Source organism: Ursus maritimus, unplaced genomic scaffold (genome assembly GCF_017311325.1).
Source record: "Ursus maritimus isolate PB19 unplaced genomic scaffold, ASM1731132v1 scaffold_15, whole genome shotgun sequence".
NCBI lineage: Eukaryota > Metazoa > Chordata > Mammalia > Carnivora > Ursidae > Ursus > Ursus maritimus.
In genome coordinates, this window is record NW_024423897.1 from 51,097,736 (window position 1) to 51,123,458 (window position 25,723).

At 40.4% G+C, this 25,723-nt stretch overlaps 1 protein-coding gene across 1 annotated transcript in view; it reads right to left on the bottom strand.

The window, feature by feature from the left end:
* Positions 1 to 25,723, bottom strand: part of FBXL7 (F-box and leucine rich repeat protein 7) — a 370,923-nt gene that overhangs the window by 259,450 nt on the left and 85,750 nt on the right. Inside the window, exon 2 of the mRNA XM_040630538.1 lies at positions 19,527 to 19,616. Coding sequence (XP_040486472.1) covers positions 19,527 to 19,616 — 90 coding nt within the window. The remainder of the gene's footprint in view (positions 1 to 19,526; positions 19,617 to 25,723) is intronic.

Consider the following 25,723-nt stretch of genomic DNA (forward strand, 5'->3'; position numbering starts at 1 on the left):
CACCTGCTTCCCCATGCTTCCTCTGGGCGCACTGCGGTTTTTAAGTAATGCATCAGATAGAATACGAGTTCTCCTTCATCTTTTGGTCTTTGCCATAGATGCACTTCCGGAGAGCAAGGATGGCATCCACTGTGTTTTCTTTTCTTTTTTTTTTTTAAGATTTTATTTATTTATTTGACAGAGATAGAGACAGCCAGCGAGAGAGGGAACACAAGCAGGGGGAGTGGGAGAGGAAGAAGCAGGCTCATAGTGGAGGAGCCTGATGTGGGGCTCGATCCCATAACGCCGGGATCATGCCCTGAGCCGAAGGCAGACGCTTAACGACTGCGCCACCCAGGCGCCCCTCCACTGTGTTTTCTTATCCTAACACCTTAACGCTCTGCACACTGACTGTCATGGAGCTGGCGGCAAACTGAGTTAGCTGAATGACTGAAGCAGACTCAACAAGCTGCGGGAGCAGGATCCTGGTCTACACTGCTCGCAATGTTCAAAATCTCCAGTCCTTCAGTCCGTGGTGTGATTGGCTTAGCTGTGTTGACTTGGACTCATTTTAAAGATTCTTTTTAAGGCATGTCACTTGCTGTGGGCTTCCATTTTGAATCACACAGCCCTACTCAGAAGAATGGAGTCCAGAAAAAACATGCTTTAGTTCAAGCACTCAGTGTCCACACCATTCTGAACTCTCTGCCCCTCACTCCTAAAATGGTTATAATAATAGTCCCTGCCTCATCGGTGCTGTGGTTAAATGAGCTCATATATGTAACACACTGGGAACCAGGCCTAGCGCGCAGTGAGCACTGAGAGTGGCTACCTGTTGCTCTCATTTATGCCTTTCAGTATTTATGAAGACAGGCTCCTTGTTATTGAAAGAATTGGTTCCAGCATCTGTGTCCTTCTGCTCTCCGTAGGTCACCTATTAAATGATACTGCCATCTGTCATTGCATTACGCTTTCTTTGGCATACTTCCTACTTCACCTTCTTTTTTCTTTTTAAGATTTTATTTGAGAGAGAGGGAGAGCGAGAGAGCACACAAATGGGGGGGGGGCAGAAGGAGAAGCAGACTCCCCGCTGAGCAGGGAGTCCAAAGCGAGCCTGGATCCCAGGATCCTAAGATCATGACCTGAGCAGAAGGTAGACGCGTAACCAACTGAGCCACCCAGGCGCCCCTCCACTTCATCTTCTTACGTAACTTTAAACAACATGACTTTGTGCATTTTCTGCCTTTTGCTTCTGTCCATCTCAGCTCATTTGCCGTGCTCCTCCAGCTGACACTATTCCTAACGATCTGAAATTACTTTCCCCTTGACTGTGTGCCTGTCTTTATCTGTTTTATATGGGCTTTAAAATCTGACCTCAAAAGAGATCCATTCACACTGGCTCCAATTTCTGCTCATGGGAGATGGTGTCAATTATATCATCAAAATTTCATTTTGATTTTTATATTTTATAAGCTTTCCCATCATGACTTTTTCTAATTTCTGAAATATAAAACTATCAGTAAGGAGTGTCTAAATTTATCAGCTGCTCTTAATTAGCAGAATAAGAATTAGAACATTTGAGGAGCTGAGAGACCCATCACACATCTCTCTTCTCTCTGCCAAGAAAGAAGGCTGTGTCATCCATGCATTCAGCACTGGCAAAAATGAACCATTTCTGCTTCTTTCTCCTTTTAGCATAATGAAAATGCACTATTTCTAATTTAAAATCTGTGGCTTTCTGATTAAGTATGTGACATAACATTTTTAGATTGTATTCCTCCCCTTTCTATTAGATCTGTTACTTTTGAGAAAATGAAAGTATATTTCATCCTACCAAATTGAAAGGCAACAACACTGAAAATTATAAAGCATCTGTGGCTCCGTGATCCATTCACGAAAACACACTGCAGAACTCCAATCAGTAGCCGCATATTCAAACAGAAGGTTTTTAACCAAACTTCAAAAGACTGGAAAACAAATGAATATGTTTTGAGTTAATGAAAACATTTGCAGCCTACATATTAATTTGTAAAGGATTCCTTGTTTTAATCTATGTTTTCTAACATTTGCCAACCACCAGTTGGCCCCGTCACTGTGAGCAAGAAGCCTTCCGTGGCTAATGCAACCGGAGAACACTTAATTCTAAAACGCAAGTATGACAAATAAATACTGACAAGATGCTACGAAAGAGCAGTCATATCAGGGACTTTCACAGACTATTACAAAATTGCTCCGTCCAAGCCCTCAGCAGCCACACGTTAAAAGAGCAAATCAGAATGAGTCTGGCCTCCTGTTCAGAAGAAATCCCACACACGTGGTTGGAGGTGTTTCTTTTCCATGAGGAGAGTCCAGGGCACCCAAGAGAGACACAAAGGAAAGGTATCATGTGTACTAAGGTGAGAGACTGTGTTCTAGGAATCTAGGAAGGGTGAACTTCGCAACCTATGAGTTGGAAAAGACCAGTAATTTTTCAAATTTCAAATTCCTAATGAATATACTAACAAAAATGAAGAGAAAAATAAAAGTTAAAAAAACAACAACAAAAAACCCCCAGATATACAAATTATAAGCCCATGCTCACTCCTCTGGATGCTGCAGCCTACCAGGTTGTTATAAAGGATTCTAATCACCCTTGATTTCCGTATTGACCTTGATATAGACAAAGAGTTGACAGACTATCAGTGACCTCCTTTTATCATTCCTCTACCATAAGCTACTAGAAAGATGTGGCTGAAAATGAGTCTGAACCATACTAGTCTCGAGTACTGTTATTTCTAACCCGGCCCACAACTGACTTCTCATGGGCTTCCCTCACAGCCCACTAACCAGATCACTCAGTAGCCACAGCAGATCTGTCTCTGCTCAAAGTCCTCAGGGGCTCCTCCTTACTCAGAATAAACCCATAACCTGCACGTGGTCTAGAAGGTCCCACTACTCATCCAGCGTCAGCTCTCCTCTGTCATTATGTTGCAAATACACAGGAGCCATAGTTCAGAGAAGCCCAAAGGTCCCTCCAGGTCTAAGGCATTCCCACATCTCATCCCTCTTCATGGAGTCCTGCACCACTACCCATCCACTCTAGTGATCCAAAATAGCTAGAAATATATCAACATTTGCGCATGAAATGGAGAAGTCAGTGTCCCCACCCTCAAATCTGAGTGGCTCTGGGATGGTGTGATTAATACAATATGGAAGAAGCGAAGTTGTGTTAATTTTGGAACCCAGGCCATAAGAAACTGGCAGCTTCCACTTCCTGTTTCTTTTTTTAAATTTTTTATTTAAATTCAATTTAATTAATACATAGTGTATTATTAGTTTCAGAGGTAGAATTTAGTGATTCATCAGTTACATATAACACCCAGTGCTCATTACTTCAAGTGCCCTCCTTAATGCCCGTCACACAGTTACCCCATCCCTCCACCCACCTCCCCTCCCACTTCCTCTCTCTCTTGAGATACTCTTTCTGGAACCCTGAGCAAGCATGTAAGGAGTCCAATTACCCTGAAACCATCCTGCTAGAGAGGTGACCTGTAGGCTCTCCAATTGACAGTCCAGCCATCCTAGGCAAGGTGCAAGCACACACTGTTGACCTTGTAGACCAGCCTATCCAGCAGCAGAATACCACCAGTGGCCTCAGTCCATGCCACATGGAACAGAAGAATTACAGCCAAGCCCCATCCATGTTTCTCATTGGAAAAAAAATTGTGAGCTATAATAAAATGGTTGGTGTTTTAAGTAAGTAAATGTCAAAGACAGAATAATGGCTTCCCCAAAGATGGCCATTTCCTAGACCCCAGAAACTTGAACTGTTACTATGTGGTAAAAGGGACTTTGTAGAAGTGATTAAGTTAAAGATCTTGAGATGGTGGGATAATCCTGGAACATAAGTAATCCTTACAGCAGGGAAACAGAAGTATCAGAGACAGAGATTTGGAAAATGTTATAGTGCTGGTTTTGATGATGAAGAGACCATAAACCAAGATGGAATAAAGCAAGGAATGGATTCTCCCCTAGAGCTGCCAGAAGAAACACAGCCTTACCAACACCGTGTCACTGGAGACTCATGTAGAGCTTCTGACATTCAAACTATAAGATCATAGATTTGTGTTACATGAAACCACTAAATTAGTCATATTCTGTTACAGCAGCAATAGGAAACTCACACATTGTTTCAGGGTAATTTGTCATACAATAATAGATAACCAGGACCCCACTCTCTTTGCCATCACACCTCCCACATACAAATGTTCACCCTCTTTACCTTGCTAATTCCTGTTCATCATTCAGGCCTCAGCCTAAGTTTTTATTTCTAGGCATATACTGAAGAAGGCATTCTTAGAATATAATTTATTTTTAATTTTCTATAATATCTGTGTCTCTATAAGATGAAAAATTCCAGAAGGTCAGGTTTGTGTCTATTTGGCTCTCCAAGGAGTCCCCATTCCCTAGGCATAGCATCTGGCATTCAGTAAACTTTGGTGAGTGAAAATATCCCTGAGTAAATGAATACAGAATGAATCAGAATACATGTAAGGTATTAGATATACCTTACTCTATAAAGGTATAGAAAAAAGAAGAATTGTGTTGGAACTACATTCAACTAATGGAAAGAAGTTTTAAGTTCTTAAGTTTAAGAAACGTCTTTTAAAATTGATTACAGAGAAAACCATGAAAGCAGCCAATCACTGCACAGATGGGTGCTGAATGCATATTGGGGTATCAGGGATAAGAAACAGCAAGGCCAATTTTTATCCATGAATCTTAGTCATGAAAAAAATCAAATAATTGCAACTTTTGTCACATCACATTCAACAAAATTCCAAAAAGAACTATCTAAAGAGACATTTTCAGCTTTTTTTTTTTTAAAGATTTTATTTATTTATTTAACACAGATAGAGACAGCCAGCGAGAGAGGGAACACAAGCAGGGGGAGTGGGAGAGGAAGAAGCAGGCTCATAGCGGAGGAGCCTGATGTGGGGCTCGATCCCATAACACCGGGATCACGCCCTGAGCCCAAGGCAGACGCTTAACCGCTGTGCCACCGAGGCGCCCCGACATTTTCAGCTCTTAAAAAAAGAACGCACTTCTGAATTACCTCTTCACCATGGAAAGTTAGACAATATTGGAAAACACACAAAATAAAAATAATCCATAATTCTGTCACTCAGTGATAACCATTCGTAACACCCTGAAACATGTCCCTCTCAGTCTTTTTCCTCTTCAAATATAATGCTATTTGTGGCATTCATAGGAAATGCTGCTTCATAATATGCATTTTTCATAAATACTTCCCATATCTTGAAACACCATTTGTGAACGTGTTTTTAATGCCTCAACAGGTCTTTGACATATATATGTCTCAATGAAATATTTTACCAATTTTTATGCTATAAAAATTAAGTAGCATATATCTACAGTTAAAATTTAGATTTTCAAGGTAATTTTCTATTGTGAAATCCCTAGGTCAAAGTGTGTACACATATTTTAAGGCTCTTGATTCACATGTATCAGCATTTCCTGGGTCTAAGGATAAAAAAAAGAAGCATGAGAAATAAAATATACTGCTTGAAAAGTAACAACATACACTAACACATCAACAGCTTCAAGAAGTCCAGCAAAAAAAAAAAAAAAAAAAAAAAAAAAAAAGAGAGAGACCAGTGTTGAACTTTGCTTCATGAAAAGACAAACATATCTGACAACGGAAAGCTCTTCCTCTACCCTCTAGAGCACGCACTTCCCCACACACGTGCTGGCGGCCTTCTTCAGCTTTATGACAACTTCTGTTTTCATGCTTTAAAAGGTTCTTCTACTTTGAGATTATAAAACATTCATCAATATTTAATTTGAACATTTAAATCTTTCATCCATTCAGAATTTATTTTGGCAACAGGAACACATTAGTTTGCCCATGTTCCTTTTTTTTTAAATGAGAAGCTGATTTTCCTGTTAGGATGTATTGACAAGGCTTATCTCCCTTATCCATTTACGATGCCATCCTTATTATACCCTAAATTCCCATATATAACTAAGTCTACCCTGAGCTAACTCTGTTCCATGACACCAAGCTCTACCATACCACACTTCTTAGTATTTGTAAATGTGTGATATATTTTCATGACACTAAGGAAATGTTACTCTCATTACCCATTGCCAAAATTTTCCTGGATATCCTCATATGTACATGTATTCAATGCTCAACAAATGAGTTCAACATACATAAGTAATTCAACCTACACAATGTCATACATACGTAACTGAATTGAATTCAGTGTCCACATGTGGTAGGTACTTATAGATGCTGGATTTATTCTTCCAGGTCAAGAAAGGAGAGTTTGGTCAAGTTTCAAAATTAAAATCTTATTGGGATTTCCACTGGAACTATGTTGAATTCATTTCAGGGTGATTTTTCTGTACAACCTCTTCCTGTCCCTGAACAAGGTAGGATATGGAACTCACATCAACTGGCTGTGAGTAAGCCGATGAAATTAAACCAGATAATATGCACAGGGACTCATACTGCATATAATTTTTAAATTTACTCCTCATAACCAGCACATGAAGTAGAGAATATTATTATTCTTGGTTTACAGAGAAGAAAATTAAGGCTAAGTAACTTGTATCACCCATAAATGGGGAGTTAAAAAAAAAGTTACAAAATTTTCTTGTACAGCTTTATGTTTCCCCCTCTCATTCGTATCAAATGCACAGTTCAGCCTCCTACTTCATTTTCCAAATGCATCCATTACCAGAATTTAGCTCTTTGTAAATCTCTGAGATTGAGTGAAATGATTCCCTAATCTCTGCATTGACCGGTTCCAACCTAGCTAAACAAAACATGAAATTTACAGTTTCCCACTTTCTACGAAATAGAATATAGCTTGCAAAAGATAATCTGAGGTCAAGGTTGGTTCTAGGATAATGTTTTTTAAAAGAGGAAAGAACAATATTATTTTCTCCTTTAGGAATGCTTTTCCTAACATTTCTTCCTAACGAATCATTGAACCGCCTCCCCCCCAAAAAAACCTGAACACATTTATTAACTGACCAATTCAGCCATATTTTGTGCCAATAAAATGAAACTTACTTCTCCAATTTCACCAGTTAAAGAACCGCAGGCTCTAATTTGATACTTTGACATATCAATAAGTGAAGAATCAAAATAATTCAATGTATTGAGGTTTAAAAAGATTTAAAAGAGGTTTAATAAAATTAAATTGGTTGGGGGTAAAGAAAATTTTTCCTCTGCCCTTAAAATTGAGGTACAGAGGCTGAATAGCTCTAGAATTCTGTATTTTTTTTTAAGATTTTATTAATTTATTTGACAGAGAGCAAGAGTACAAGCAGGGGAAACAGTAGAGGGAGAGGGAGAAGCAGGCTCCCCACTAAGCAGGGAGCCTGATGCGGGGCTCCATCCCAGGACCCTAGGATCATGACCTGAGCGGAAGGCAGACACTTAACCATCTGAGCCACCCAGGCGCCCCAAGAATTCTGTATTACTAAGTTTGTCTCATTTGCTGATCTGAAATGTTAAAAACTTTTCTGATAAAAACTGGTGATTTATAGAGATAATATTCAATAGACAACAAACCTTCTTTTAGTTTAAAAATGGTGAAACAAATGAAAACATAGAAACCAGAAATATCTTCTGTTCAAAATATCTTCTTCCTTCTGACATGTTTCTTCTTACAGAAGCTGTTTGTTCCCTTAACACAAAAGGCAACTAAAAGCAAATTGATGGCTAACATTCCCATGATGTGCTTCAAGTTTTCCTAAGGAATAGTGTTACTCTTTTTTTCTAAAAAGTAACTCTATCTCTCATATATTACCTTGGATTTGCACAGCTTTTGATGTCATAGTCTTTTTTTTTTTTTAAGATTTTATTTATTTATTTGACAGAGAGACAGCCAGTGGGAGAGGGAACACAAGCAGGGGGAGTGGGAGAGGAAGAAGCAGGCTCCCAGGGGAGCAGGGAGCCCGATATGGGGCTTGATCCCAGAACCCTGGGATCACGCCCTGGGCCGAAAGCAGATGCTTAACGACTGAGCCACCCAGGAGTCCCGATGTCATAGTCTTTATGACCATAGTTGGAAAAATTAATCAAGAGGGCTCTTCCTTCTTAGAATCTGAACCCATTTTTCCCTTCCTTCTCCTAATGTCCTCCATGCCATTCATTACGTTCCACATATAAGTGAAACCATATGATAATCGTCTTTCTTTGCTTGACTTATTTCACTTAGCATAATTCCCTCCAGTTCCACCCATGTTGATGCAAATGTTGGGTAATCATCCTTTCTGATGGCTAAGTAATATTCCATTGTATATATGGATGAAGAGGGGTGAATCAGAAGGGAAGATAAACCATGAGAGACTATGGACTCTGGGAAACAAACTGAGGGTTCTAGAGGGGAGGGGGTGTGGGGGATGGGTTAGCCCGATGATGGGTATTAAGGAGGGCACGTATTGCACGGAGCACTAGGTGTTATATGCAAACAATGAATCATGGAACATTGCATCAAAAACTACTGATATAATAATGTATGGTGACTAACATAATAAAAAGATAATTAAAAAATCTTTAAAAAAAAGAATCTGAACCCATTCATTCACTTAATAAACTTGTTTCAAATGGTTATTGTATGACAATCACTGTGGTAGCCACTTGGCATACAAAGGGGAATAAAAGACAGTTTCTTCCTCAAAGGAGTCAAGCAATTGCAGGAATAACACTACAGACATACGAATGGAAAGCATCACATAACCCATGTGGTAGATATTTTGATTGAGCTGTAGCCTATTACTTGTCACTGCTAAGATCAGGCATGTCTGGGCATATATGAAGATCTGATGGTGTGGGCCCAGCCTAAGTTATATCTTTGGTTGCTGAATAGTAGAGAGTCTTAGTGGCAAATGAAATTTCATAATGTTAGAATATTAAGTATAGTACAAGAATTTAGAATATACAGTATTATAAACTGATAAAATCAATGTGTCCTGGTACCTTTCAAAATATATTTTCTCCAGATCCAACTTGATTAAAAATGAGTCCACAGCAGCAGGAGTCTTTTGTTTCACTCCCAGATTTACATCTTGAAAATGTTTCCCCGTTAAAAAAAAAGAAAGAAAGAAAGAATCCCATTGGGCATGACTGGTTCTGTATCTTGGGCAGGAACAAAACAAAACAAAACAAAAAATGGACCTGCAGCATTCTTTTGTGGCCAGAAAGCAAGGGTGTTTTTATAGCCCGAAGGATAGTGCTGGAAGGATAAAGAAGGTGCTTAACGGTTTTTCATAGAAGAAGTTGTGAAAAAGCCAGCATCAAGAAGAGAATAACAATTATTAATAATTGGACCAATGTGAGTTCATTATCAGACTTAAAAGGGAAAAGTTAATATAAATTGCATAAAATAATATATAGAATATCATTCTATACAACAGAATAGAAGCATAATAGGATGCTTAAATTTTGCAAATTGTAATAGAAAGGGAGTGTTAATTGATGGATTCTCAATCAGTTGGCTTTCGTTGTATTTGCGTAAGTCAAGTGCTTATAAGGAATGCAAGTGGACGGTCTCAAAATGCAGCCCTTTCCTGATTTATATAGGAAATCCACTCCCTCCAAGCACTTTGTGAGTTTAGTACAGATTGACTAAGGATTTTTAGGGACACCGGAAGGTGTCACCTTGGGAGTCACTACCACCCAAGATAGAACATCTCCCCAGGGGTACCCGAGTGGCTCAGTTAGTTGAATGTCCAACTCTTGATCTCAGCTCAGGACTCAATCTCAGGGTTGAGAGCTCAAGCCCAGTGTTGGGCTCCATGCTGGGCATGGAGTCTACTTAAACAAACAAACAAACAAAAAGAACATCTCCCCAGTTCCACCATTCCTTCTTCCCATCCAATCTCCTTCTTCAATCTCCTGAATGCCTATGGTGTCTCCTTCCTGTGCACCTCAGAATCTCTCCACTCTGCAGAGAAACTGGTTTGGCTTCAGAAAACTCACATATTCAAACACATACAATTATTTGGAAGAACAAATGTCCTTCAGCGTAGCAGATGGCCCACCCTGCCTTAGAAAACAGCAGCTGTTATAAACAGCAAAGGTTTCCTAGTTACATTTAAATGATAAACTGTACTACGCTCTGCTTCCCACAGACTGCACTCCTTACAGCAATTCCTCAATCACTTCTTAATGATCACAAATAATATCTAAATTACTTGTAGATTATTCCCTCCATAATGTGGATTTTCTACATTTGTAAGTATGTGGAATATAAAGGAACACACTTACAGCTAAAGTGCCTTTCTCTCATTATTTGTTTTTTTTTTAATGTTTTTTTATTATATTATGTTAGTCACCATACAGTACATCCCTGGTTTCTTTTTTTTTTTTTTTTTTTAATGATTTTTTATTATATTATGTTAGTCACCATACAGTACATCCCTGGTTTCTGATGTAAAGTTCGATGATTCATTAGTTGTGTATAACACCCAGTGCACCATGCAACACGTGCCCTCCTTACTACCCATCACCGGTCTATCCCATTCCCCCACCCCCTCCCCTCTGAAGCCCTCAGTTTGTTTCTCAGAGTCCATAGTCTCTCATGCTTCATTCCCCTTCTGATTACCCCCTTTCTTTATCCCTTTCTTCCCCTACCAATCTTCCTAGTTCTTATGTTCCATAGATGAGAGAAATCATATGATAATTGTCTTTCTCTGCTTGACTTATTTCACTTAGCATTATCTCCTCCAGTGCCATCCATGTTGCAGCAAATGTTGAGAACTCGTTCTTTCTGATAGCTGAGTAATATTCCATTGTATAAATGGACCACAACTTCTTAATCCAGTCATCTGTTGAAGGGCATCTCGGTTCCTTCCACGATTTAGCATTGTGGACAATGCTGCTATGAACATTGGGGTGCATATGGCCCTTCTCTTCACTACGTCTGTATCTTTGGGGTAAATACCCAGTAGTTCAATGGCTGGGTCATAGGGTAGCTCAATTTTTAACTTTTGAAGGGACCTCCACACTGTTTTCCAGAGTGGCTGTACCAACTTGCATTCCCACCAACAGTGTAGGAGGGATCCCCTTTCTCCACATCCTCTCCAGCAATCGTTGTTTCTTGCCTTGTCTATTTTTCCCATTCTAACTGGCGTAAGGTGGTATCTCAGTGTGGTTTTGATTTGAAATCCCTGATGGCTAATGATTTTGAACATTTTTTCATGTGTCTGTTAGCCATTTGTATGGCATCATTGGAAAAGTGTCTGTTCATATCTTCTGCCCATTTTATGATTTGTTCATTTGTTTCTCGCGTATTGAGTTTGAGAAGTTCTTTGTAGATCTTGGATCTGTAGCATCATTTGCAAATATATTCTCCCATTCTGTGGGCTGCCTCTTAGTTTTTTTGACTGTTTCCTTGGCTGTGCAGAAGCTTTTTATCTCTCATTATTTGTTAATCAGCCTAACAGCCTTGGGAAGCCTGGGACTTCCTGACGAAGTTAGTTTATCCTCAGGAAGTTATTTCCTCGTCAAAGAGGAAGTCAACAGATGTGTTAACCTGATTTTTAAGGTCAGACTGTGTCCATGACTGTAAAGGGCAAATATTTCCAGTATCAGGTTATTCTTTCTAAAATGTTGGCCTCCAACCCCTTCCATATGCCCTTTTTGCCTTCCATGAGCTCAGAAGTCAGCCTTTTAGTGTAAAACCCTCCAAGTAACCCAAAGAAATGTGGTGGGTATAAAATGTCATAGAGCAATGGCGTACTTGTCACTGATGCAGTATGAAGAATGTGCAGCCATTCTGTAACTAAATATTTTAGTGGAAGACTGGATGTTCAAAGCACTTCCGGAATGTATTCAGTGTTGTCGAGAAGGGGTCTCCTCAGAAGCCTCCATTTTTCCCCACATGAACCTAGATGGATTTTTCCAAATTCCTCACAGCCTTACAGCCATGCTGTATCTTCCTGTGCAGCCTTCCACCTTCTGTCCACACGGGAGAAGCCATGTCCCAGGCTCCCATGACCCCTTTCCCAACTCTCCAACCCATGCCTCTCTCCCTTCCTCTCCTACAACAGCACCTCTGCAGACCACTTATCCCACAATCTTATCCCACCCTGAATTACTATTGCACTGATTCATAGTGTTTATTCCCCCCAGTAATTGCCAAGGTTCCAGCAACAGTAGGTCTTGCCATGAAATCAAATTCCGTCAGGAGCCAAATAGCTAACAGCAGTATTGTGAGAGATGCTTGGTTAAGGGAACAGAGAGTGATGGGGACTCAGGAGCTGCCCCACCTAAATCCATTACATTAAATCCAAAATAAGTTTTGAAAATTCTTCAAGGAGAAGAAAACAGGTCTGAGGGCTCATTCTCTGTGCTACCAATCTGCGACTGACATACATTTTGTAGTCTCCCCGTAAGTGCCTAAACAAATGTATTTAAACCCAGATTACATCCTTTCACAACTTTCCATTGAATTAAATTACTGAGATTACTGGTAAGGTATGTGAGAAATGTTCCAAGCCTTCACTGCAAATACACTTAGCTGTATTTAGGTGAACCAGAATGTCCACAGCTAAAATATATCAATTATTTATTGAGTGTTTTTTGCAAATGACAGAATAGAGGTGAGAGAAAAACAGAATAATTTTACACATGGGATGAGAATGCTAAAGTTCTGATGTTTTCTCTCCTAACCCTACATAAAGGCACTGGCAGATGCCGGATGTCTCAATTAAGTATTACTTTAAGATGTCCTTAGACACACACACACACACACACACACACACACACACACACACACTCATGTACAGAAACCTAATTTCCTTCTGAGACTATTAAATGACATTTTTGCCATTCTGGATGATTCATTTTGGAAGATAATTCCCTTATGAAATTAAACTTAGTTCTTGAGTCTGAGATGGTATTGAGGGTTTCATTACACATTTTCAGGCTTACATAACAATTTTGTGGATACCAAGATGATGAGTTTTCCACTGCTTAAACTAATCCTCAAATGCAAATTTGACTTCTTTATTAAATTGGGCACATTGAATCTATAATGTGCTCAAATCACCCGATGTAATTGGTACAGTTTTTCAAAAGTCACCTAACTTACAATTAGGCAGTAGTTCGAAACTTGGCCATGAAGCAGTGGCTTGTTAATTTCATTACCAAAACACATTAAGCTTCAACAGCTAAAGCCTTGTAAGGTTTTCCTAAATAATCCTGAAATTTTCAGAAATAGTTAAGCTTAAAATTTAATTTTTAAAAGCAAAACAAATCTTTATAATAATCAGGCATCATCTTCTTCATACACAGAGGAAAAGCTCCTAACAGCATATTTCTGATTTTGGGATCTCTTCCTCCCATAAGGTCCCCCAAAACCATCCTTCCAGTTTGAACAGATGTCATCTTATTGCTATTTTTAAAGAGACTTTTTCTATGCTATTTACTTTCTGCACTTCTGTACTTTTTATTCCTCTTCCCATGTTATATGTTTTTACTCTATACTTTCTCTTGTGTCATGGGTGGAGTTCCATTTGATTGCAATAGACTGCTTCAAGGCATGGTTCCAGTCTTGCAAGGCACATGCTCGAAGATTAATATCTTCCACCTGTGTACATTTCCAATTAAAGAATAACTGCTTGGCTCAGTTTTAAAGTAACAAGGAGCAATGTAACCAGTCAGTACTTTTATATTGCATGTACTATAGATCCTATATCATGATTAATTTAAATATCAACCTCAAACCCGAAGTCTGTCTGATGCAGTATGTTAAGGACACAGTTATGATAATCTGCAAACTAACCCTTCAACAGTTTAGTAAAAAGGCAGCTTGGAATATTGACGTTTGCTTTCAGTAACGAAGAATTTAAAGTAAATTTCTAGACTATACACAGACCATATTTGTATGTATAATACTGATAATTGGGACACAATTATGGATTGGCGTTTTGAAAATATAAGGACTTTCAAGATATATTTTGATATAAACTTATAAAAATGATTAGCATGAAATTCTTAGTAGTTCTACATGACAATTACAAAAATTAAGAAAAAATCTGATTTAGAATTTGGTACTTAAAACCATCTTTGCCGTTTACTAATTTTCCATGACTTTGGGCCACATTGATGCTTTCCCAGTTTCCCTATTGTCATCTGCCCAATGAAAACATGTACACCTCCTTCTCGAGAGCAATGTGACAATGAAACAGTTGAATGCAATAATGCTCATGAGAGCGCTAGGGGCAGCATGAAATAATATGTACCCCAAAAATGTGTATTGAATTTGCTGGATGGTCAAAAAGGCTTTCATTTAGGGAAATGAAATCTACCTTGAATTAAAAGCATCATCTTTCTCTTCCTAAGTGACTCATGTGAATTTCGTTTGAGCAGTATACTCAAGAAGCAGAAAGAAGAGAATATAAGGAAGACAAAGAGAATAAAACAAAGCCAGCCAGATTCCTGGGCATTTTCAAAATAACTTCATTTAGAATTGGTCTGATTGGGGCACTGAACACGTTTTAACCCATGACTGTATAAATAAAGTGGTGATTTTAGGTACCATGGAAAGAATTCTTTCTATATCAACTCATTTCACTCATGGCTCAAATGAAACATTTTAAAATTAATTTCCTTCAGGGAGTTAATTAAACGGGCAATTTTGCAAAACAATATTAAGTGAATTTATTGAAAGGCTATTTTATAATCATGAGGCAACTTAAAGGCAGTGTTTCCATCTCCAGCTGAGAAGTTACCCTATGTAAGTAGGTTATGATCCTTTTGCTATTTGAAGTAGATCCTCTCCTCCCATTGGAAGGACTGCTCTATTTGAACTCAGTCTTTCTCAAACTCTTCCGACAGCCTGCCTCCTGGCTGCAACCAGCTCAAAACAGCAGCCAGCAATCAAGTGGACAAAACAGAATTAAATAGCTTCACACTTAGAAGGCAACAATGTTTTTAAAGGTTATGCTTTTTCCTGATTTGACCATCTCTCACTGAAATAATACTGTGTCAAACTCCCGCTCGACAATTTATTAGGTGTGTAATATTGAGCAAATCTCTTTATTTCTCTGTGCCGCAGGGATTTCTTTGTAAAATGAATGTATTAGATCAGAAAATTGCCAAGGCCTTTGTAGCTCTAAAAATCCTATGATTCCATATTTGGCTGGCTTGATAACAACATTTATAAGCCATCACACCTATAAATTGTGTTGTCAGTGAGTTCAGTATCTGAACTTGAGTATGTTTAAAGAGCGGCTGGATGAAGTTGGCTCTTCATCAGCCAATTACCAATGGCATTTGGCCTTTAAAATAACTGTGTCATCTTCCCCCCAGCTCCAAAGAAGTTTGAGCTGTTGAGCCCTTTAAAGGTCACCATTAAAGCCACGTCCTCATAACCCTGTTCTGAGAAAGAAGCCCAAGCCGAGCTAACTATTTCTGATTCTGTGTCAGGCTGGCTGCTGTGTGCTCTATTCTAACCGTGGGCTGGACGTGACTTTTATAGCTGAAAGTCAAAGGCCATTCCTTCCAGTACAAGGGAGAACACCCCGTGGATGAGAAAGATTGAAAAAAGTGTAACAGAAAGAATAGCAACACAACTGGAAAGAATTAAGCTGTGGCCTACGAGGCTGGAATGCAGATTTTGTTGGGAAAAATGGAATGTTTCCAGCTTTCTGCACTTGAACCCAAACCCCCTACAGTGTCAGGAAATCAGGAACTTAAACTGTCACAAGAAATATAATGGGCTTTAAAGAAAGCCTATTCCGTTTATCAAGGAGAAAGCTCTGCAGGCTGCCAATTCCTTGAAAGAGGTGTGGCTTTAGACTCTCAAAATTAGGATGCACGAAGCTTTTGCATGAGATTTTGGAATGGAACACTACCATTTACGTAAAAATACCATTCTCTGTTGGATGAAAACCGAATTGTATCACCGTCTGTGCCCACCATGCCTCGGGGAACAGCCTTATGACCCAAAGTGGATGAGTGGGAACATCAGGCAGACGGCAAGGACATACTTACTAGAATGAATAAATGTGACCAGGGCCTTAATCATCAATCAGGGTTGGTTGCTAAAAACTTAAAATCCAAGCTGAGGTTAGAGACTCTCCAGGAAAAGCTTAAAAAAAAAAAAGAAAGAAAGAAAAGACAGAAAGAAAGAATAAGAAAAGAAGAGAATAGAAAAAAAGAAAAAGGCTTTGAGAAACCTGTGGGTCTATCATTTCTCAAGACTTCCAGAACTTCCCATGGGGGGTATGTAGTACGAAGAACCCACTATGGTCGGACACCATTCGCGGGGCTGTGAACAGTACTGGTCCAGGGACTCCTTAGGATGCTTTCAGGGCAGTGCTGGCCCCAAGGCCAGAGCATCTCAGGAGAAGCTTTCAGCCAGCAGCCCTGCTCTCTGTAGGCCAAGACCCATGCTCCTGAGGGGTCTTCTCACCACTGTTCAAGACTTCTTTCCAGAGGTGGGAAGCAGCATTTTCAAATAGTTTGTGCTGACTTAGACGCAAGTCTGAAGGTCATGCAGAAGCAGCCATCTCCTGGGTCTACCTCAATGACTTTTAGCAAATGTACTGTGTCGTGCAACTTTTACCACGATCCAATTTTAGAACATGGTCATCTCCCCAGTCAGATCCCTGGTGTCTGTCATAGTCCCATTTCCCACTGCCAGCCCCAGGTTAGCACATGGTACGTGAGCGCCCCTCTCTCCGCTCAGCTCCCACGTCCTCAGGTCGGGGGCCAGCATGCACTGCGCAGGTTACTTACGTGCGTCCCAGTGAGAGACAAGGACTCTACCATTGGCTGTCTCCTGGAGGCCGGACACAAAGGCACACGCGCAGGCGCATGTGCGCGCGCACCCCTCCCCCCCCCAGGCCAGGGAATTGCTGTAATTCATACCTTCCCCATCCAGCCCAACAGTGACAAGTCCAACTCTGCTCCCCAAGGCTTCCAACCCAGCTATTATCGGTATGGCCACGGTTTGCAAAGGCTGCAGGAAAACTGAATACCGTCCTTCACGATATATCTCATTTTTAGAAATCAGTATCACTTAGACCTTTAACCTAAGCATCCTGCCTGTGTTTCTTGAAGAGGGTATTGGTCAAGTCAGAGGTGAAAAAAATCCTCTTGAAAGGATCAAAGAAGTGAAGAAAGTAATGTAAGGGTAGTCAAACCGCTTCTGGAAAACCAGTTACACCACTCGCCCAACATTTTCTTAACAACCAAGTTAAACACGGTTCTAGAAACAGTGGGAAGAGAATCAGAGAAACTTTTTTAAATTGGCTCCTCTGTAGCATGTGTAAGAAATTGGTGTCCAGTCTCTGTTTCTTGGCACACAGTGGCTAGTAGGTGCTTTCCGGTAGGAGCAAACGTGCATACCATTGGGTAAACCCACTTTGTGGAGGTCAGAGATTGTGACACCCTAATCCTGGGAGGCGGACCAGGACTCTGTCACCTGTGCATTGAGAAAATGAGCACTGCTGGTGTTTCATCTTGAAAAACCAGGCTGACAATGAGACCGTTCTGCAGCAACTATCCCTGAAACACATTTTTATGGAAGTAATACTCACACCTACTTTATCTTAAAATATTTTTTTAATTCCATTGATTAAAAAACAGTAGCAAAATTGATTCAAACATACAAATAGTAAAATAAAACACTTAATTTTGTAGATACACAAAAAAATGGATAGCATCTTTCATAGAGATGGGGTTCTTCCATTTAAGAGTTGGAAAAAAAATGCCCTATTAATTTAGCCCAGTTGCTAAAATTTGTTTCACATGAACATCATATTTTCCCATTTTTCTTTCCTGAATTTACCCTCAGAATGGTAGGAAATGCATTGTGACAAAAATGTATAAAACATTGGCTGAGCCTGCATCAAAAGACTCTTCCTAAGCAAAAGGCAGAATAAGATGAAAATGTTAAATCCCTATAGAGTTTTAGTTGTTGTTGTTGAAGCATAAAAAGCAGGCATTTTTAGTGCATGAAGCCCCACAATCCCCTCCCCAGCCCTGCAACAGAGCCCATACAGTTTTGTATTTTCTGTTTTCGAAAAGGAGAAAACACTAAAATGAGCACTTAAATCTGGAGAGGGAAACACAGAGGGATTACTTCACATACTTTTAACTTCCTATTTTCACAGCCACTCCAATTAGCCAAACTATGACCATAACAAGAGTGACTAAAATCATGGTAGAAAGAAGTGAACACCTTACAAAACAAAGATTTCTGAACGGAGGCCTCAAAAGCAAATGTCTAGAATCAATTTACCTGACTTGCACGTTACCTTAACTGAATTTCAAGAATGACCTAGTGCTCATATTTGAATTAACAGCAGAAAATTCAAATTGGGTTTCTATCTGGTGCTTCGCAGCACCGCGGAGAACACCCCGATCTGTTCGCCTTACAACGTTGGTAAAACAACACGAAGGCATTAAACGCCAGGGAATATAATCCCATTATAAAAGCTCTTTATACATCCATCCGTCTGAAACACACCAAGTCAAAAATACCCAAAGAGAAGACCTACACAGCAGCGGCCAACCGCCATCCTTCGCGCACACACGGTCACGCTGAAGAGGAGCAACCAAACAGAGACGACCAACATCAGGTCATGGGGTGCGCCTCCCAACATCGCAATAGCTTCAATTAAGCCTCAAGACAGAGCGTAGAAATGCACCTGCACACACCCTGTGCACTTTAAGAAGGCAGGCCCTACCCAAGGTCACCTCACATTGGGTCTTCCATTGTAAGCGGCACCAGCATCTCACACGGGACCTCCATTCAACAATTAATTTAGGAGGAGCTCTGCTTCAGAAAAGAGCTCACTTAATTGTGTTTAACAGTAAAATAAAAACAACGAACTCCATCATTGAGTCAGCTCTCCGCTAAATAACTACCACAGAAACACTGATTTCCACACGCAAACAAGTAAGAACACAAAAGCTTCTGGACTGCAGAGCAATTAATTCCAACAGGTATTCCTACATATGGTGAAATTCTGTATCAAGAATATCAGTGAGGCCGATCTTTGCCCTGAGAGGAAGGACTTTCCACGTATTCTTTAAATAATCAAACGAACCTCTTTTCCTCTTCCCACATAATGGTTAATTCAAGTTCTACAAATCACATGATTGTGACCTTCCCCTTGTCAAAATCCTGAATTCCAAGTGTGCCTATTTTGAAAGTTTTTGCAGGAACTTTCAACTACAGCACAGGACTTTTACAATCATAGTGTTTTCCACATTGAAAAACAAGACAGATAACATCATGAAGACTCCCCAGAAGGCAGCCTATTATATTTTCACAAAATAACAGCATTTGCCTTAGAATTGAGACACTTAAATCCTATCAAAACCTCTTTATCAGACGGCCACAGCATAGCAACAGAAAAGCAACTTGGGAAACCCTTTGCCTTCTCATTTTTAAGAATCTCATATGCTCCCACTCAGTAGAACAGAACTGAGACTCACACATTTTGTCTTCCAAAAATAGCCTGCACTGTGAACACAGGGAGAGAGATAATGAAGACCAGATGCCTACCTTCACTGGTAGCCACATTCTTCTGGGCTTGGGTCGGCGTGTGATCTGTACTTGAACTCACGTCGGATGAGATGCTTGAGCTGCCTTTGCCTACAGAAAACAGGAATGAGCAGCTTTTGAGTTCTGGAACTTCAAAACTGGACCATGCCTTCCACTCCATCCCACAGCAAGCCATATCACTTGTTTCCAAGAAAGGAGCCGTAATACCAAGAAGGGAGTTTATTATGTTTCTTGCTCGATGCATTAAATATCTGACCCATACGAGAATGGAACTAAAGCCTTATTACAGTATAGCTCGCCTGTAAACTCAGACAAGATTATAAAACATATGGTAACGTAATCTCATTTTGGCATACGTGTGAATACGAAAGGACATGTGGGAAACTCATCTACAGTATTAATTATTTATTTGCAACTATAAACTGTACATTTCCCGGTACAGGACAAAAGCATATCTAAGAATGAGGCGTTATCCGAATAGTAAGAACCTGCTGGCTCTTCAAAGAGTTCTATCACCTTAAAAACCAAATTCCCTGTTTTAATAGGTTCTTCTTTAAAAAATAAACAAATAAAAAACACTTATGTATGTAATGCAGTAGTTACCGAGTGGGGGTGCTTTTTCCCTCAGGGCGGCATTTGGCAATGTCTGGTACCATTTTTAGCTGTCCCAGCTGGGGAGGGGGTGCTGCTAGCACCTCGTAGGTAGAGGCCAGGGATGCTGTCAAATATCTTACAACACACAGAACAGCTCCCACAGGAAAGAATTGTCCAGCACAAAACGTCAGTCGTGCCCTGCTGTAAATAATCTTGCTTCAGCTGATAGCTGAGTTTCTACTCTTCTTTTAATACGAAGATACACACTAATGTTACAAAACATTCTTAAAACGTCACACGGGAGTCTGCAAATATGAACCATACTCACTGCCTAGTGAAGGAAATGTCAGCGACTGCAGTGAGCAGAGTTCTAAGTTAATTACCATGGCACCTGCTACAGACTGAATGTGATGCCTCCCACCCCCCCAGGTCATCTTAAGACCTAATCCCAGGGGGATGGTATTAGGAGGTGGAACCTTTGGAAGAGGGTTAGAGCATAAGGGTGGAGCTTCATGAATGGGATTAGTGCCCTAGCAGAAGAGACCTCTGAGAGCTCCCTGGCCCCTTCCACCATGTGAAGACAGACGAAAAAGATAGCCATCTGTGAACCAAGAAGCAGGCTCTCACCAGACACCTTGCTCTTGGACTTTTCAGCCTCCAGAACTGTAAGAATTAAATTTTTGTTGTTATAAGCCACTAGTCTATGGTATTTTTTTGTAGCCACTTGAAGAGGCGAAGCTGGTGCCCACGTCCTTGGTAATCTGCTCCCTCGTGTGTGGATAGAACCTATACCTTGTCTCTAAACAACAGACATGGCAACGGTGAGGGGGTTCTGCAGATGCAATTAATTCCCTAACCAGTAGACTTTTGTCAAAGGGAGATTAACCTGGGTGGGCCTGGCCTAAATAGGTAAACTCTCTCCCAAGAGTCTAGAGAAGAGACCCTGCCCACTGGCCCTGAAGAAGCAAGCAGCTGTGAGTTCTGCTGCTGCAAGGGAATGAATTCAGCCAACAGCCGTGTGAGCATGGAAGAGGACCCACCCAAGCCTCAGACGAGAGCACGGCCCTGGCCAGTGCCTTCATTACACCTCTGTGAGACCCAGAACAAAATTCCCAGCTGATCCAGGACCAGAATTCTGACCCCAGGAAACTGCGAGATAATAAATGTATCTCGTGTTAAGCAGGTTAAGTTTGTGGTCCTTTGTGATGCAGCAAGAGAAAATGACCATCCAATTCTACCACAAGTGAGCTCTTTTTGCTTCACAAGGTACGATCAGAACTCTTATGTGTGGGTGAGAAACACATTCCCAGTAGTGTTCCCCACACAGTGGCACACACTCCAGTTTGGGGGAGCGTGCCTACGTCGAAATACAGAGCAGAAAAGCCCAGATGAGTTTCACTTTAAGAGCATTAGGGATTAGTTTGTGAATATTGAGAGTAATGGAACAACCCAAGTTCATGGGTGATACCACCTGAGCAGGACGTCAAAAGGCTGTTGTCTCCTTTTACCACTGCCCATTGCTCATGGTGACTTCTGGCTCTGAGACAAGTCTGTTAATTCCTGTTGTCCCTGCCCATTTCACATCCTCCTCCCTGACAGTTAGCCAAGATGACGCAGTAACTCTCCATTAGTTTGGGTCTAGCCCATTTCTCTGGCCTGGCAGTGGTCCCCATTTATCTGCCATGGTTCACCTTCAGAAAGGGTTGACACATTGGATCAGGTCCTTAGTTAGAAGTATGTCAATGTGGTCTCTGACCTCGTCTGCTGCTCCCTTGTTTTTGACCTTGGACATCCACTTCTCCTCCAGGAGGCTTAGTGTCCACATGTGGTAGGAGAGATGGTTAGAATGAGTGATTCCCAGCAGCTCAAATAGTCTATGATTCTATGAGTCCATTATGGTACTCCTCAAACCTGAGTAACGCCAACACTCCCTTTAATATGGCACAAAGCATTACTGTTCACCACTAATGGAGACTTAAATTATTTTGAGTATACTGTTATTTAGTGATGTACAAATGGAAAGCTAAAAATAAACTCCATATGCTTTAACTCTGATTCAACAACAAGACCAAAACAAAGTAACAAATTAAACACAAAAACAAGAAAGTCCATAAAATTCAAATTAACAGCATTAATTTAATGTGGCAAATGATGTTATTTTGCAGAGAGATTAAATTACCTTTGAAAACGTAAATATAGTACTGCTGCTAAAGCCAATATTTTCTTGGATTGGGCACACCTTTGCTACCCCCCAGTGAGGACTCGGCCTGCCCACCACTTTCCTCCATTCAAACAGGGGAGTCTTTCCTCCCACAACAGGATGACCCATCACTGGGCCTTCACGCACTCTGACTGTTTCACTCACAATCTTTAAGTCTACTCCTCTTTTATTCCTTATTGGCCCTTAAGCATTGAAGCAGAATTCTTGCCTTAAAAGATAGGCGTAAACTTGGACAATGAAATCTTGTGGCAGGACTCATCTATCAAAGGGAACCAGTATACACTGATTTATTGTTTTTTTTATGATTGTCATCAAAACAAAAGCACAAAGTAAAATAAATTTCAGAGGAAATTCTCAGACAGGTCTGAAAACAGAACGCAGACCCCTCAGGGGACCACAAACTCCAATTTAAGAAATGCTGGTCTATGAAGAAAGGGAAGAAGATAAAAAACCAAATAATATTATCGATGATATTTATAATAACATCTATGGATGCTGTGCTGTGTAGTCTAGTAAATACTTCAAATGTTTCACCACATAGTCACTATGCCCTGTGGCTATGTTTTGCAATCACTTTTTCATTACTGCCCTCCCCCCAAGGAAACTTTTTGGACTTTTTTCCTAATTATCCCCCAAAAGAAATTGTAATACAGCCAATATACTGTATATCTGTTATGTGCTCCGTATATATCTTTGGTTTTTACCTAAAAAGGAGTTCTCAACCCCCCCCATTAAGAACCAATTTTTGTCCCTTTAAGAACATGGGCCTTTGATAGCAAAACACTGAGTATTAAACAAATTAACTAATTAAGGAAAGCAAGATAATAGAGAATTACAGTCCACTCTTATTATTCACGGTAGTTACGTTCTACAAAGTCACCACAAACAATGAACTAACAATACTCGGTCACTGCTTCTAGGGGAAAGACAGGAGTAGGTTTCTGCCAGCTGCTGGTCACAACATTTTTGTCCCCCCATCAATACATAACCTTGTTTCATGTGTGTTTCTGTTTAAAGACACCTTATTAATATATACTGTTGATTGGGGCGCCTGGGTGGCACAGCGGTTAAGCATCTGCCTTCGGCTCAGGGCGTGATCCCGGTTTTATGGGATGGAGCCCCACATCAGGCTCTTCTGCTATGAGCCTGTTTCTTCCTCTCCCACTCCCCCTGCTTGTGTTCCCTCTCTTGCTGGCTGTCTCTCTCTCTGTCGAATAAATAAATAAAATCTTAAAAAAAATATATATATATATATATACTGTTGATTGATCAGCCCTGAACTTGTGACCAACAGTGCTGTCATTCGAACTTCAATGAAGTTTATCTAATAATACACGTGAGGCACCTCACAACCTTGTCACGCTTACGAACACCAGACAGCCCTTCCGCATGATGCTTGAAGGCCACTTTAAGTAGTGAAACCACCATCAAAACTCACAAAAATCAACAAATGTGGTGGTAAACAGGCTGCAAAAAGGACACTTAAGGGCTGAAACAAGACACTTAAAGCTGAAACAAGAAGGCAGACATCACCGTGTTCATCCCCAGCTGGGAACGTGCACGCTGGGAGACTCGGATTTTTTGCCGCTCTGCTCATGTCCTCGGTGAGTATTGATTTGGGGATTACAAACAAATTTTAACGAGTAGACAAATTTGCAGATATGGACTCCACAAATAGTGAGCATCAACTGTATATAATCTTGTATTACATACAGGCAGCTCTCGTGTGGACTGGAGTGAATCTAGTCCAGGGTCAGGTGCCAGGGCTCCTATCTGAATTTGCCACGTACCAGTGTTGGGCAAATTAATAAACCCCTCTATGCTTTAGTTTTTTTCAGCTATAAACAGGGTGGGGATGACCCATCCCTGCCTCCTAGGGCTGTTAGGAAGAGTCAATAAAATAATCCAGATACAGCACTTAGGAAATACTCCACAAATCTTAGAATAATGGCGTTCATATTTCGGATGCTATTAATATGCTCTTTGTTTCTACCTTGCTTCTGGAAGCATAACCATCTCTCCAGTGAGTTCAGGAAAAAGGTGTATGTTTTGGGGTGGGAAGCTTAGAGGAGGAACTCAGAGGAATGAACGAGGTGCTATGGGGCTCCTAATAGTCAGAAAACAAAAATCAGAAGTCTAACAATATTCCTACAAGCCAAGCTATTGTCTTAGAAAGATCGTGCCACATTTCTCACCTTCAGACACTGTTTGGTTTAATAGCTGTTGTTTATACCTTGGCCAAATTGACAGAGAAAACTGTCCATCATCGTGTAGACCACGTGAGTTTAAACTCCCTATCTACCAGTGCCAAGTAATGTGTCAAGGAGAAAATCTTGCTGATTTCTCTAAAGTTCATTGTCTTTATCCATAAAGTAGGGATAAAAACAAATAAAAAACCACTATTGGTTGCCTCTACTATAAATGGGGAATTGGACCCACCCTTCAGTGTTTGGGGACATTGCAAGGAAAAATAAATGGGCTCCAGCTGGTAAAGCATTCAATCATATCAAGAGCTCACCCTGTGATTGTTTAGAACTGACCCATTTATCACAGTCTAACTTGTATCAGGAAACAAGAAATGAAATTTAAAACACTAATTATTATTATCCTACTATATGGACACATAATAGTAAATAAATATTATATACACATGTAAATTGAATTATATATACCCTATATAGCTAGCAAAAATCCCTCCGATATGAGCAAGGCTGACAATTCTGCCCTATATCTAACTGCTTTACCTACATGAAAGTTTGTTTATCTGACCAATGGCCAAAACTCTCATTAGGGGTTATGAGCCTATCAGCACTATGCCTGTTAAATTGGGTAAAGTACAAAGTTGCACTTTGTTTAATATCCTCCCAACTGGGCTGAAGGCTCAAATGAGGACAGTTGAACAAACAACTAGGTATCAAATACAAATACAAATACCAAAGCAAGTGAAGACTAGTGCATGGACGTTGGTCAATGTTATTTGTAACAGATTAACACACATATAATTCTCAATCAGAGTACGGAGAAACTACTCAGCAGACTGCTCCTCCAGATCAGCTGGGACACACGGTTAACCCAGGGACGTTAGCAGAAGGAAGGGCCGGTCTTCTACTCCAGCTGTGCATTCCTTGTTAGAATGTGCCACGCTTCCCCAGTGTTTGAACAGAAAGACAATGTTCATTCAATGGGGGTTCTATCGTAGAGAGTGATTTTAAGTCTTTTTATTTTATTTTTTCAATATTTTATTTATTTATTTGAGAGAAAGAGAACAGAAGCAAGGGGAGGGGAAGGGGGAAGGAGAGAGAGAATCTCAAGCAGACTCCCCACTAAGCCTGGAGCTTGACATCAATCTCAAGACCCTGAGGTCATGACCTGAGCCATGGCC